The 15,208-nt window shown below is 42.2% G+C and overlaps 1 protein-coding gene across 2 annotated transcripts in view; it reads left to right on the forward strand.

Moving 5' to 3' along the window:
- LOC139553959 (synaptosomal-associated protein 25-B-like) overlaps window positions 1–14,078 on the forward strand; it is an 85,021-nt gene extending 70,943 nt beyond the window's left edge. For both annotated transcript variants that reach the window (XM_071366770.1, XM_071366771.1), the window contains 4 exons: window positions 7,586–7,703; window positions 11,990–12,109; window positions 12,187–12,331; window positions 12,500–14,078. In XM_071366770.1, the coding sequence (XP_071222871.1) occupies window positions 7,586–7,703; window positions 11,990–12,109; window positions 12,187–12,331; window positions 12,500–12,562 (446 nt within the window). In that variant the 3' untranslated portion in view covers window positions 12,563–14,078. The remainder of the gene's footprint in view (window positions 1–7,585; window positions 7,704–11,989; window positions 12,110–12,186; window positions 12,332–12,499) is intronic.
- Window positions 14,079–15,208: the final 1,130 nt, after the last annotated feature.

Here is a 15,208-nt window from a genome sequence, read left to right on the forward strand (position 1 = left end):
AGACAATGCAGTGTCTTTGGGACAAGTCTCTGAATGTCCTTGAGTGTCCCAGCCAGAGCCCGGACTTGAATCCGATCAAACATCTCTGGAGAGACCTGAAAATAGCTGTGCAGATGTGCTCCCTATCCAACCTGACAGAGCTTGAGAGGATCTGTAGAGAAGAATTGGTGAAACTCCCCCAAATACAGGTGTGCCAAGCTTGTAGCGTCAAACCCAAGAAGACTCAATGCACCGCCAAAGGTGTTTCAACAAAGTACTGAATAAAGGGTCTGAATACTTATGTAAATGTGGTATTTCAGTTTATTTAATTTGTATACATTTGCAAACATTTCTAAAAACCTGTTTTTTTTGGGTCATTATGTTGTCTTGTGTGTCGATAGATGGCGGGGGGGGGGGGGGGGGGGGACTATTGAATCGATTATAGAATAAGGCTGTAACCTAACAAAATGTAGAAAAAGTCAAGGGGTCTGAATACTTTCCCAAATTATAGTCAGAATGTTAAAAGCACCATGGTTTTGTAGTTCTGTTATTTCTATAATACTGTATGTAGTGTATGAACTGTTTGCTGTCTTGTATCTTTATAAGAGGTATAGTACATTTTCTCAGTAGACAGTAATAATGACCTGTAGTATTGAGGTGAAGAAAGCTGTTGGTTGATAGCACATCCTCTTTACCAAGAGGACACACTGATCCGTTATACTCGTAGTAGTGACAAAACATCTACATTTACCTCCACTCAAAGAGGACACATTTGTAGAATCCCTGAGTTTAGGCTTTGGTTAAGGAAATGGATCCTTGTGGAAGCTTGATAGCACTGGTTGGTTAGCCAGGAGAAGCAGCTTGATAGTACTGGTTGGTTAGCCAGGAGAAGCAGCTTGATAGTACTGGTTGGTTAGGTGGGAGAAGCAGCTTGATTGTACTGGTTGGTTAGGTGGGAGAAGCAGCTTGATAGCACTGGTTGGTTAGGTGGGAGAAGCAGCTTGATTGTACTGGTTGGTTAGCCAGGAGAAGCAGCTTGATTGTACTGGTTGGTTAGGTGGGAGAAGCAGCTTGATAGCACTGGTTGGTTAGCCAGGAGAAGCAGCTTGATAGTACTGGTTGGTTAGGTGGGAGAAGCAGCTTCATTGTACTGGTTGGTTAGCCAGCAGAAGCAGCTTGATAGTACTGGTTGGTTAGCCAGGAGAAGCAGATTGATTGTACTGGTTGGTTAGGTGGGAGAAGCAGCTTGATAGTACTGGTTGGTTAGGTGGGAGAATCAGCTTGATTGTACTGGTTGGTTAGGTGGGAGAAGCAGCTTGATTGTACTGGTTGGTTAGGTGGGAGAAGCAGCTTGATTGTACTGGTTGGTTAGCCAGGAGAAGCATGTCGGTGAGGTATAGAATAATGTCAGTGAGGTATAGAATAATGTCAGTGAGGTGTAGAATAATGTCAGTGAGGTATAAAATAATGTCAGTGAGGTGTAGAATAATGTCAGTGAGGTATAGAATAATGTCAGTAAGGTATAGAATAATGTCAGTGAGGTATAGAATAATGTCAGTGAGATATAGAATAATGTCATCGAGGTGTAGAATAATGTCAGTGAGATATAGAATAATGTCAGTGAGGTATAGAATAATGTCAGTGAGGTATAGAATAATGTGAGTGAGGTATAGAATAATGTCAGTGAGGTATAGAATAATGTCAGTGAGGTATAGAATAATGTCAGTGAGGTGTAGAATAATGTCAGTAAGGTATAGAATAATGTCAGTGAGGTATAGAATAATGTCAGTGAGGTATAGAATAATGTCAGTGAGGTATAGAATAATGTCAGTGAGGTATAGAAATAGGCAAACATAAAGCATTCACATCCACTCCTGCGTTCAATTGGACTTAATGGAATGTTTCAACAGAAATATATGCCTCTGTCATGTAGATCAAGCGATCATATCCGCTCTATCGGTGGTATTTCTATCTGCAACATTCAGTGCTTTGCTTCCTCCCAGGTTCCAGCACGGCAGAGGTTTCATTTGTAGTTCCACTCTATAGGACGGTCCCCCCCCCCCCCCGACTCTGTTCCACACTTGACGAAAGGACCTATTAGGCCTGTCACAGGAACATAGAGCCTTTCCCTCTGGCTTCCTGAGTAATGGTGCTGACTTCCTGCTCGCTGCAACCGCCACCACCGCCACAGAGCAATCAATTCCCAGATTCAAATGACCTCTGCCACTCCCTCCACCACAATGCACCACAGCCCCATCCACCAGGACCTGGAAGGAAGGACCAGAGCAACGTCCATTTGCACGGATCGGCGGACATTACATTGAATGTGGCTAACACCACGGTGTGGTCTCCAATCTCGCCAACATGACAAGGAGCTTCGCTGTGGCTTCGTCAGAACGCCGGCGAGACATGAGGATGTTGTCTTTCTCGGCTTCTAGGTTCAGCCAATCAAATAATACTGAGATTATTGACCATCTAAAAAGCGCTCTACAAGTTCTGTCTATTTGAACATCAGTCCACCAAAACCCTCCCCCACCACAACAGGCACATACTCACTAACACACACATGCACACACACACACCCCAACACACACACCCCAACACCCACACAGCCACTGGGGGGTGATCAGTCATGTATGTGTCTTGTGGTAATGCATGAGAGCGTTGGTCTCTGTGTAATTAAATGCCTGATTAGCTGAAGCAGGGAGACAAAATGGCTGCTCACTGTCTCACATACTGATGTCTCCTCTTGGATTCCCTGCCTTTACATTGTCATTTAACAAGAATATATGCACATACAGTAGTTACATGATATCTGATCTTATATACTCACATTCATTCAGTCTCCTCTGGTTGTAAAATGTTGGAGAGAGTCTAGAACCAGAGAGTCTAGAACCAGGTGTCAGTGTTGGAGATATTCCACCTCCAGAGAGTCTAGAACCAGGTGTCAGTGTTGGAGAGATTCCACCTCCAAAGAGTCTAGAACCAGGTATCAGTGTTGGAGATATTCCACCTCCAGAGAGTCTAGAACCAGAGAGTCTAGAACCAGGTATCAGTGTTGGTGAGATTCCACCTCCAGAGAGTCTAGAACCAGGTAGCTGTGTTGGAGAGATTCCACCTCAAGAGAGTCTAGAACCAGGTATCAGTGTAGGAGATATTCCACCTCCAGAGAGTCTAGAACCAGAGAGTCTAGAACCAGGTATCAGTGTTGGAGATATTCCACCCCCAGAGAGTCTAGAACCAGGTATCAGTGTTGGAGATATTCCACCTCCAGAGAGTCTAGAACCAGAGAGTCTAGAACCAGGTGTCAGTGTTGGAGATATTCCACCTCCAGAGAGTCTAGAACCAGAGAGTCTAGAACCAGGTATCAGTGTTGGAGAGATTCCACCTCCAGAGAGTCTAGATCCAGGTGTCAGTGTTGGAGATATTCCACCCCCAGAGAGTCTAGAACCAGAGAGTCTAGAACCAAGTGTCAGTGTTGGAGATATTCCACCTCCAGAGAGTCTAGAACCAGAGAGTCTAGAACCAGGTGTCAGTGTTGAAGATATTTAACCTCCAGAGAGTCTAGAACCAGTGAGTCTAGAACCAGGTAGCAGTGTTGGAGATATTCCACCTCCAGAGAGTCTAGAACCAGAGAGTCTAGAACCAGGTGTCAGTGTTGAAGATATTCCACCTCCAGAGAGTCTAGAACCAGAGAGTCTAGAACCAGGTGTCAGTGTTGGAGATATTCCACCTCCAGAGAGTCTAGAACCAGAGAGTCTAGAACCAGGTGTCAGTGTTGAAGATATTCCAGCTCCAGAGAGTCTAGAACCAGAGAGTCTAGAACCAGGTATCAGTGTTGGAGAGATTCCACCTCCAGAGTCTAGAACCAGAGAGTCTAGAACCAGGTAGCAGTGTTGGAGATATTCCACCTCCAGAAAGTCTAGAACCAGAGAGTCTAGAACCAGGTGTCAGTGTTGAAGATATTTCACCTCCAGAGAGTCTAGAACCAGTGAGTCTAGAACCAGGTATCAGTGTTGGAGATATTCCACCTCCAGAGAGTCTAGAACCAGAGAATCTAGAACCAGGTGTCAGAGCTCTTTGGAAACGGCAGTCGTGGAGTGACTTCAGAAGTGATCTGATTGGCTACATTAGTGTTAACCCAAGTGTTCCCATTGGTCAGTCAAGGGCAGTCTTCCACACTCTGATTGTGTAGAGAAGTGTGTAATTGCAGACCGCAATTAGGGGTGCTTTCTGATGTCACGTTACACCCATTGGTGCTCTCCATTGGTCCATGGCAGTTTCTTTCACGTCGGGGACAACAGTTTGCTGACAAATGTAGCATTGTAGCTAAGCTTAACCCTAACCCTTTTCCTAACCTTAACCTCAGTCTCCTAACCTGCCACGCTAATTCACAAAACCTGCCACGTTCATTATCCTAACCTGACACGTTAGTTATCCTAACCTGCTATGTGAACAAATCCTCTGTGTCGATTAACCCTCAGGCTCATAACACTGGAACTGACCAATGGCATGTATCAATGGGTGTTTCCTGATATCAGGGAACACCCACATTTTAAAAAACGCCCTGAATTGTGATCTGCAATTACACCATATTCAGTGTGTAAAAGGCATGCTGTAAGCAGAGACATCCAACTGAGCTATGATCATAAGATTTCTCTTACGCTCTCTCTGTCACGTTCCATCTCTTCTCCAATCCCTCGTGTTCCCTGGGATTACCTGGGGAGGCTAATTATATGTGGGGGTAGTGTTGTCAGGGGCAACAGAGAGGTCAGTGAGGATAACAACACTGTACAGTGGCTAGCCGTGACCAGAGACGAGTGTATCTGTACAGTGGCTAGCCGTGACCAGAGACGAGTGTATCTGTACAGTGGCTAGCCGTGACCAGAGACGAGTGTATCTGTGTACACTGTACAGTGGCTAGCCGTGACCAGAGACGAGTGTATCTGTCTACAAACATTGTGAAGTTGTTTCGCCACAACCCAGGGATTTTACAAATGTTCACACATCAACAAGCAAGCCACCACGGCCATGAATTCCCTTACCCTTACCTATGCTACAGACCACTCCCTTCTCCTTGAACCCCCTCCAGGTAGATAATGACCGTAACTACAGGTCTAGGATCAGAGTACTCGCAATACTAACCCAACTCACCATTTAGAATATCTGACCCTGTTTCAGTGGTTGAGGGAATGAACCAATATCTGACCCTGTTTCAGTGGTTGAGGGAATGAACCAATATCTGACCCTGTTTCAGTGGTTGAGGGAATGAACCAATATCTGACCCTGTTTCAGTGGTTTAGGGAATGAACCAATATCTGACCCTGTTTCAGTGGTTGAGGGAATGAACCAATATCTGACCCTGTTTCAGTGGTTGAGGGCATGAACCAATATCTGACCCTGTTTCAGTGGTTGAGGGAATGAACCAATATCTGACCCTGTTTCAGTGGTTGAGGGAATGAACCAATATCTGACCCTGTTTCAGTGGTTGAGGGAATGAACCAATATCTGACCCTGTTTCAGTGGTTGAGGGAATGAACCAATATCTGACCCTGTTTCAGTGGTTGAGGGAATGAACCAATATCTGACCCTGTTTCAGTGGTTGAGGGAATGAACCAATATCTGACCCTGTTTCAGTGGTTGAGGGAATGAACCAATATCTGACCCTGTTTCAGTGGTTGGGGTAATGAACCAATATCTGACCCTGTTTCAGTGGTTGAGGGAATGAACCAATATCTGACCCTGTTTCAGTGGTTGAGGGAATGAACCAATATCTGACCCTGTTTCAGTGGTTGAGGGCATGAACCAATATCTGACCCTGTTTCAGTGGTTGAGGGAATGAACCAATATCTGACCCTGTTTCAGTGGTTGAGGGAATGAACCAATATCTGACCCTGTTTCAGTGGTTGAGGGAATGAACCAATATCTGACCCTGTTTCAGTGGTTGAGGGCATGAACCAATATCTGACTCTGTTTCAGTGGTTGAGGGAATGAACCAATATCTGACCCTGTTTCAGTGGTTGAGGGAATGAACCAATATCTGACCCTGTTTCAGTGGTTGAGGGAATGAACCAATATCTGACCCTGTTTCAGTGGTTGAGGGAATGAACCAATATCTGACCCTGTTTCAGTGGTTGAGGGAATGAACCAATATCTGACCATGTTTCAGTGGTTGAGGGAATGAACCAATATCTGACCCTGTTTCAGTGGTTGAGGGAATGAACCAATATCTGACCCTGTTTCAGTGGTTGAGGGAATTAACCAATATCTGACCCTGTTTCAGTGGTTGAGGGAATGAACCAATATCTGACCCTGTTTCAGTGGTTGAGGGAATGAACCAATATCTGACCCTGTTTCAGTGGTTGAGGGAATGAACCAATATCTGACCCTGTTTCAGTGGTTGAGGGAATGAACCAATATCTGACCCTGTTTCAGTGGTTGAAGGAATGAACCAATATCTGACCCTGTTTCAGTGGTTGAGGGAATGAACCAATATCTGACCCTGTTTCAGTGGTTGAGGGAATGAACCAATATCTGACCCTGTTTCAGTCCTTCACTCTCATCCTGTTTCTCTCTGTCTATCACCTCTCTCTCTCTCTCTCATCTCTCTCTCTCTCTCTGTCTATCACCTCTCTCTCTATCACCTCTCCCTCTCTCTCTCTCTCTCTCTCTCTTCGTCTTATCACCTCTCTCTCTCTCTCTCTTCGTCTTATCACCTCTCTCTCTCTCTCTCTCTCTTCGTCTATCACCTCTCTCTCGCTCTATCACCACTGGCTGGTTTCCAATACAAAAGTGTCCCAGTAAAAGTTGGTTAAAATACAAACAGGTATTTTCAACATCATGTGCTCATAGGTGTGCTCCCTTCCCTAGACCCTAGCAGAAGGAGTGCCCAATGAGGGAGATTATTTTGTATTGGAATCCAGCCTTTATGTGTTCTTCTGTCACAATCCTTCTCTCTCACTGCACTGGCTGTGAGTGTGTCAGTGTGGCTCCATAAGGCATTGCATTATGGTTGTGTTCGATAGGCTGTAACTTAGACCTCAATCATCACAAGAGCCAATTGACTGTTCTCATTTCCTTTGTCGTTGCCAGAACAACTGGATTGGTTTGAAGATGGCATGAACAAGGTTCATCAAGACTTGAAGGAGGCCGAGAAATATATAGATATTTTTAAATTGAACCTTTATTTAACTAGGCAAGTCAGTTAAGAACAAATTATTATTTACAATGACAGCCTACCAGGGAACAATGGGTTAACTGCCTTGTTCAGTGGCAGAACGACAGATTTTTACCTTGTCAACTCAGGGATTCAAATCCAGCAACCTTTCGGTTACTGGCCCAACGCTCTAACCACTAGGCTACCTGACTAGGCAATGCTTTGGCCAATTATGTCCATGTGTTGCCAAGTAGGTACCGGTGGTGACGGGCCCTGGAATCTGGCCTGTGTTGGGTTTGTAGTGCTGTTCAATCTTCCAATGTCTCTGTCTCTTTTGTCACAGTCTCTTTTTGTCTCCTCTCCTTTGTTCTCCCTCTCTCTCCTACTCCCCCGTTCTCTGTCACGTGCCCTCGTTCTCTGTGGGGATAAATGACTTGGGCTGACAATCAGAGCAACTGGAGCGGATCGAGGAGGGGATGGACCAGATCAATAAGGACATGAAGGATGCAGAAAAGAATTTGAACAATCTAGGGTCTCTCTGTGGTCTTTGTTCGTGTCCCTGTAACAAGTAGGTGCAGCCTGCCTACCTACCTACCTGCCTGCCTGCCTGCCGCCTGTCTGCTTGTCTACCTGTCTGTTTGTCTGCCTGCCTGTCTGCTTGCCTGCTTTAATGCCTGAAGTAGAGTGCATGGTGACCAGTACAGCACTATGGCGTGTCATCTTCAGACCTTACCCAAGGCCTTCCATGCTGCTTCCTCCTACACTTAGAGAGAGATGCATGATGGGCTACTTCGCCTTCAAATGATCACAGTCATACATGGCGTACTTGTATCAGCATGTTACATACTGCTACAACATGAGGCAGTAGGCCTACAGTACGATTTCACGTGACCTGATTACTGCTGTTTGTTTGTACATATGCACAAACATACTGCCTATGCATGGCAGACAGACAGACAGACAGACAGACAGACAGACAGACAGACAGACAGACACACAGACACACAGACACACACACACACACACACACACACACACACACACACACACACACACACACACACACACACACACACACACACACACACACACACACACACAGCAGGTATCCAGGTCACAGTATATTCAGTAGTTTACTGATTACCGGAGGAAGTGAACACAATTGCACACGGTTCTCTTGTGATGAAATTGTTAATATTCAGTGAACAAAACACTGAAGTTAAATCTGTATTAACTGATGACATTTTTATTTTAAGTTTAGTAAAAGGTGGTCTAAGTTAAGCAAGTCAGGTACAAAGGCAAGAAAATGATCAGTTGTGTAGATGTATTTGAGCATTTTATCATTGCTGTTCTGCTATAGATACAGAAAGAAAACAGGGTTTATATAGGTTTTATATAGGGTTTATATAGGTTTTATATAGGGTATCATACAGGGTTTTATATAGGGTTTATATAGGGTTTATATAGGTTTTATATAGGGTTTATATAGGTTTTATATAGGGTATCATACAGGGTTTTATATAGGGTATATATATAGGTTTTATACAGGGTTTATGTAGAGTTTATATAGGTTTTTATATAGGGTTTAATATAGGTTTTGTATATTTTATATTGGTTTTATATAGGTGTTTATATAGGTTTATATAGGTGTTTATATAGGGTTTATATAGGGTTTTATATAGGTGTTTATATAGGTTTTATATAGGTTTTATATAGGGGTTTATATAGGTGTTTATATGGGGTTTATATAGGGTTTTATATAGGGGTTTATATAGGGTTTATATAGGGTTTTATATAGGTGTTTATATAGGTTTTATATAGGTTTTATATAGGTGTTTATATAGGGGTTTATATAGGTGTTTATATAGGTTTTATATAGGGGTTTATATAGGTTTTATATAGGGGTTTATATAGGTGTTTATATAGGGTTTATATAGGGTTTTATATAGGTTTTATATAGGGGTTTATATAGGTGTTTATATGGGGTTTATATAGGGTTTTATATAGGGGTTTATATAGGGTTTTATATAGGGGTTTATATAGGTTTTATATAGGGGGTTTATATAGGTGTTTATATGGGGTTTATATAGGGTTTTATATAGGGTTTATATAGGGTTTTATATAGGGTTTATATAGGGTTTTATATAGGGGTTTATATAGGTGTTTATATAGGGTTTATACAGGGGTTTATATAGGGTTTATACAGGAGTTTATATAGGGTTTTATATATTTTATATAGATTATATATAGGGTTTATATAGAGTTTTATATAGGGTTTATATAGGTTATATATAGGGTTTTATATAGGTTATATATAGGGTTTATATAGGTTATATAGGGTTTATATCGATTTTATATAGGTTTTTATATAGATTGTATATAGATTTTATATAGGGTTTTATATAGGTTTTAAATCGATTTCATATAGGGTTTATATAGGTTTTAATATAGGGTTTATATAGATTCTATATAGGGTTTTATATAGATTTTATATAGGGTTTTATATAGCTTTTAAATAGATTTTATATAGGTTTTATATAGATTTTATATAGGTTTTTATATAGATTGTATATAGATTTTATATAGGGTTTTATATAAGTTTTAAATAGATTTTATATAGGGTTTATATAGGTTATATATAGGTTTTATATAGGGGTTTATATAGGGTTTATATAGGGGTATATATATAGGTTTTATATAGGTTTTATATAGGGTTTATATAGGGTTTTATATAGCTTTTAAATAGATTTTTATATAGGGTTTATATAGGGTTTTATATAGATTTTATATAGGTTTTTATATAGGGTTTTATATAAATTTGATATAGTTTTTAAATAGATTTTATATAGGTTTTATATAGATTTTATATAGGGTTTTATATAGATTTTATATAGGTTTTAAATAGATTTTATATATGGTTTTATATAGGTTTTAAATAGATTTTATATAGGTTTTAAATTTATTTTTTATAGGGTTTTATATAGGTTTTAAATAGGGTTTTATATAGGTTTTATATAGGTTTTATATAGATTTTATATAGATTTTATATAGGTTTTAAATAGGGTTTATATAGGTTTTAAATAGGGTTTATATAGGTTTTAAATAGGGTTTCGAAGGACACAGGTGTTTGTAATCTTGGCTGGCTGTTTCATGATTTCGTTAGTCGGTTTACAAACATCAATAGTACATATAAAAAAGCATGAATGGATAACATACGATCATAGATTCAACTAGGCTACAACGTATAGGCCTACAAACACAATACTAGTTACAATGGATAGCAAAAACACAATCATCACAGGAAATGGTTTCAGATCAAACTCCACAATGAGTCCGAAGGGAGCGAGAGTCTTTAAACCAAATGTTTCAACACAGATCCCAAAACTGCTTGTACGTGATTTGAGGAAAAACTGGAATCAAACTAACAGTCAAAATGGCTGTTTCGAGATTTGTGCACCTAACTTGAATTTTACATTTAAACATTTTCTCTCAAGCAAAGTGTTCAAATAATGAATCCAGAATTTGTCCCTGACATGATAGGTCTAGGACCGGCGTTGTTGTGCATGATTCATGTGTGTGTTGAAATAGAAGGAACTGAATGCGTTTCAGGATGTTGAGTTAATGTTATTTAGTGTGAAATTTGTTTGTGTAGCTCGCTAGTATCTAGAAGCCCACAAAAGTTGTATTTCAAAGCTATTATTTTAATGCTGTAGTTAAACATGTCTATAAGGTTCAACCGAACTGGACTTCCTAGAAGGGTGCTCTTCTTCTGGTCTTTACCATATCACCTTTTTCCTCTAAAACCAGAGGGTGTCTGTCCTCCTGTCTGTCTGTCTGTCTGTCTGTCTGTCTGTCTGTCTGTCTGTCTGTCTGTCTACGCTGAGTATACCAAACATTAAGAACACATTTCTAATATTCAGATGCCCCCTTTTGTCCTCAGAACAGCCTCAATTCGTCGGGGCCATGGACTCTACAAGGTGTCGAAAGCGTTCCACAGGGATGCTGGTCCATGTTGACTCCACTGCTTCCCACAGTTGTGTCCCGTTGGCTAGATGTCCTTTGGGTGGTGGACCGTTCTTGATGCAAACACAAAACTGTTGAGCGTGAAAAACCCAGCAGCGCTGCAGTTCTTGAAACACTCAAACCGGTGCGCCTGGCACCTACTACTATACCCCGTTCAAAAGCACTTCAATATTTTGTCTTGCCCATTCACCCTCTGAATGGCACACATACACAATCCATATCTCAATTGTCTCAAGGCTTGGAAATCCTTCTTGAACCTGTCTCCTCCCCTTCATCTACACTGATTGAAGTGGATTTAATAAGAGACATCAATAAGGGATCATAGCTTTCACCAGGATTCACCTGGTCAGTCTATGACATGGAAAGAGCAAGTGTTCCTAATGTTTTTTTGCACTCAGTATAATTGTGTCCTTACTCATTACTGCGTGTTTGTCCTCCTGTCTCCCTGTCTGTCCATTGGCGTCTCTGTCTGTCAGTCTGTCCGCTGGCGTCTGTCTGTGTTGTCTCCTTTATGTCCTGTTAGCGTGTGTTTGTGTCTGTCTCTTCTATCTACAGGTCTATAAAAGGACCCCTTTCTATCGACCACATAGACAAGACAGTAAATAAAACGGAACTGATCAGTACTTGGATCAATTATTGATTGATAGATCATAACATATATTGTATAACATAACATATATATGAACCGTAGATAGAGAGATAGATATCTACCATTGGCATGCTGTGTTGGTGTGCTGCCTTGCTGTCACTACACATTACTTGTCGTATAATGGATCTATTACATCAAATTAAAGTTTACACACACACACTGACTAGTATGTGTCCCTGCAGGATAAAGGGGGGGGGCCAGGCATGGGGGGCCAACCAGGATGGAGTGGTGAACAGTCAGCCAGGGGCCCGTGTGGTGGACGAACGTGAACAGATGGCCATCAGTGGGGGGTTCATCCGCAGGTGAGGAGTGTGTGTAATTGTGGGTGCAGGTCGAAATCTACCGACAGTTTTATGGACTATCTAATGTGCGTTTCCAGGGTAACGGATGACGCCCGGGAGAATGAGATGGATGAGAACCTGGAGCAGGTGGGCGGGATCATCGGTAACCTACGTCACATGGCCCTGGACATGGGCAACGAGATAGACACCCAGAACCGGCAGATCGACAGGATCATGGACAAGGTGCTGTCCCCGATCATAACGATGACAATCAATCACAATCAATCCATTTTCAGTGTCAGAGATGGTCAGCCATGCGCTGAGTCGACAGTCGACTTACAGTTAAAGTCTTGATCTTGATTGATATGGCTTGGAATAATTTCACATCATCCCAAATCTCTCTCTCCTCAGGCTGATTCTAACAAGACCAGGATTGACGAAGCCAACCAGCGTGCCACAAAGATGTTGGGCTAAGCTGCAGCCACAACATGCTCCCCCCCCCCCCCCCCCAAAAAACATGCTTTTATCATGGCACTTTCTCAGACCCGCCCCCTTCCTCCTTCTCTTCTTCCTGTTGTAAAATGTTGTTCTGTCGTCATCTATCTTTGGCTTTTATTAAAATGATAGTCCTGGTTAATTATCTTGTCCTCTACCCCCCCCCCCCCATTCTGTCTCTGTTCCTAGTGGTTCCTCTACCCTCCATTCTGTCTCTGTTCCTAAAGTTGTTCCTCTACTCCCCCTTCTGTCTGTTCCTGAAGTTGTTCCTCTATTCTGTTCCTCTACCCTCCATTCTGTTTCTGTTCCTAGTTGTTCCTCTATTCCGTCTCTGTTCCTAAAGTTGTTCCTCTACCCCCCCCATTAGGTCTCTGTTTCTAAAGTTGTTCCTCTACTCCCTATTCTGTCTCTCTTCCTAGTTGTTCCTCTACTCCCCATTCTGTCTCTCCTCCTAAAGTATATAGTGCTTCTGTGATGGCTGTAGCTCACCTGTGCAGTTCTCTGTTTCCGTCTTGCTCATCTTCTTTTATATTAACTGTATTTACATCATTACTCAGATACCACGACTACTATTGCTTTCCATGAGCAGGACAACGCTCAGCACTACATGCTGTTTCTTCCGTGTGTCAGTGGTGTGACAGTGTCGTCCATGTGAGACACTCTGTAGTTAATGTTGTTGTTTTGATGCTAAACGAAAGTAAACAAACATACCAGTCAGAACTCCCTTATCCTAAAACACTTGTCATCTTCCTCCCAGACACTCCCATATCCTAAAACACTTGTCATCTTCCTCCCAGAAACTCCCATAACGCACAATGTGCAACGGTGCTGGGAACATGACCAGTGACGCACCCCATTCTTCAGCCAGGCTCACGCCTTCAATGCAACGTTACTTTGCATTATCATTGACCGAGATGAGCAGCAATGGTCATTTCTAAAGTCAATACACACAGTCAGTGTACGTGAGCCCACGTGTCCCATGTGGGGAATTGAACCCACGACCTAGGCTTTAGCAGCCCCATGCTCAAACCAACTCAAACCAACTCATTGTCAGGGGCAAGAGTATCTAAACCCCCCCTCTCTCTCAGACAGACCTGGAGATGGGTTGGAGGTTGGAGAACAACAACGAGCAGAAAGCTTTGATTACTTAACCCAGGTGGCCTCCAATAGAGTAGCAGCCGATTCATGGTTGGCTCATCAACCTCTGGTTATGTCCGGCTCAACCGCTCAGCGCTCTTACTCCCTTGGATGTACTGTAGCCCTGTGTGTGTCCCACAGCAGATAGAACAACATCATCTTCTAGAACAAGTAACATGGCCACCACAGCATGCCCAGCAGTGTGTAGGACACTCCCAGCTGAGAGGATACCCTGCTTCCTACCACTCTGCAATAGTGCCACTCTTTTGTTCACACATTTCCAGACTGTGATCATCATTGTAAAATAATGTGAAAAAAATGCCAATAAAAAAACATGACTGTAGAACCAAAAAAAAAACATTATTTATTGAAAATGTAGATGGACTGTGTGGGAGTTACATACTTATTATACATACTGCAAAACTAGACTGGAGAAACTAAAAGGACTGACAGGCTACACTCCACAGAGGACTGACAGGCTACACTCCACAGGAAGGAAGGAGAGGACTGACATGACACTGATGGATAACCTCTTTGGGCCCTGGGTTTAAGGTGGATTAGAGTTCATCACGTAACTAAGAACACACTCTCTTGAACTTACACACACAGGTAATCCCTGAACCTTGCATCAATGAGACAGACCAATATAAACAAACTGACAATTACAAAACACTCATTTGAATTATGCAAATTAACTGAATGACCTTGAGCTGACCAGTTTATAACCCCCAACATGTTTGAAACAGGGTTAGTTGACCAGTTTATAACCCCCATGTTTGAAACAGGATTAGTTGACCAGTTTATAACCCCCATGTTTGAAACAGGGTTAGTTGACCAGTTTATAACCCCCATGTTTGAAACAGGATTAGTTGACCAGTTTATAACCCCCATGTTTGAAACAGGATTAGTTGACCAGTTTATAACCCCCAACGTGATTTAAACAGGGTTAGCTGACCAGTGCCTCACCCTAACCTTAAGGGCAACCTCCACCCTGGAGCACATTCAACAGACCAAGGAAGGCAGAATCGTCTGAGATAAATGTGTTATGTGGATGGGTCAACAGTGCCATCTAGCGGCAAGAAAAAACATGTTGTCACATTCACTGGTTAGGTTCAGTGAAAGTGTGTTGTTTTACAGGGTCAGTTATAGTAGTACAGCACCCATAGAGCAAATTAGGGTGAAGTGACTCACTCAAGGGCACATTTTTCAACTTGTCGGCTCAGGAAATTAGCTACTGGCCCAACACTAACCGCTAGGCTACCTGCTACTCTTACAGAGACTAGTAGTTCTGGTATGAGATGGGTGGTTGTTCATCCTGAAACAAGGGAAGCTGACAACTTGCACCAACTATATACGGTAATGACAAACTACAAAATGTAGCTTTGATCAGAATCCACGTCTCTAGAGGAAGTAGTTGTGTTACAATCAGCTTGAGTGATTCACTTCCTCCGGGATGCTGGCCTTCCAGGCAGAGTTGCAAAGAAAAAG

This window comes from Salvelinus alpinus, chromosome 25 (assembly GCF_045679555.1).
Source record: "Salvelinus alpinus chromosome 25, SLU_Salpinus.1, whole genome shotgun sequence".
NCBI classification, from domain to species: Eukaryota; Metazoa; Chordata; class Actinopteri; order Salmoniformes; family Salmonidae; genus Salvelinus; species Salvelinus alpinus.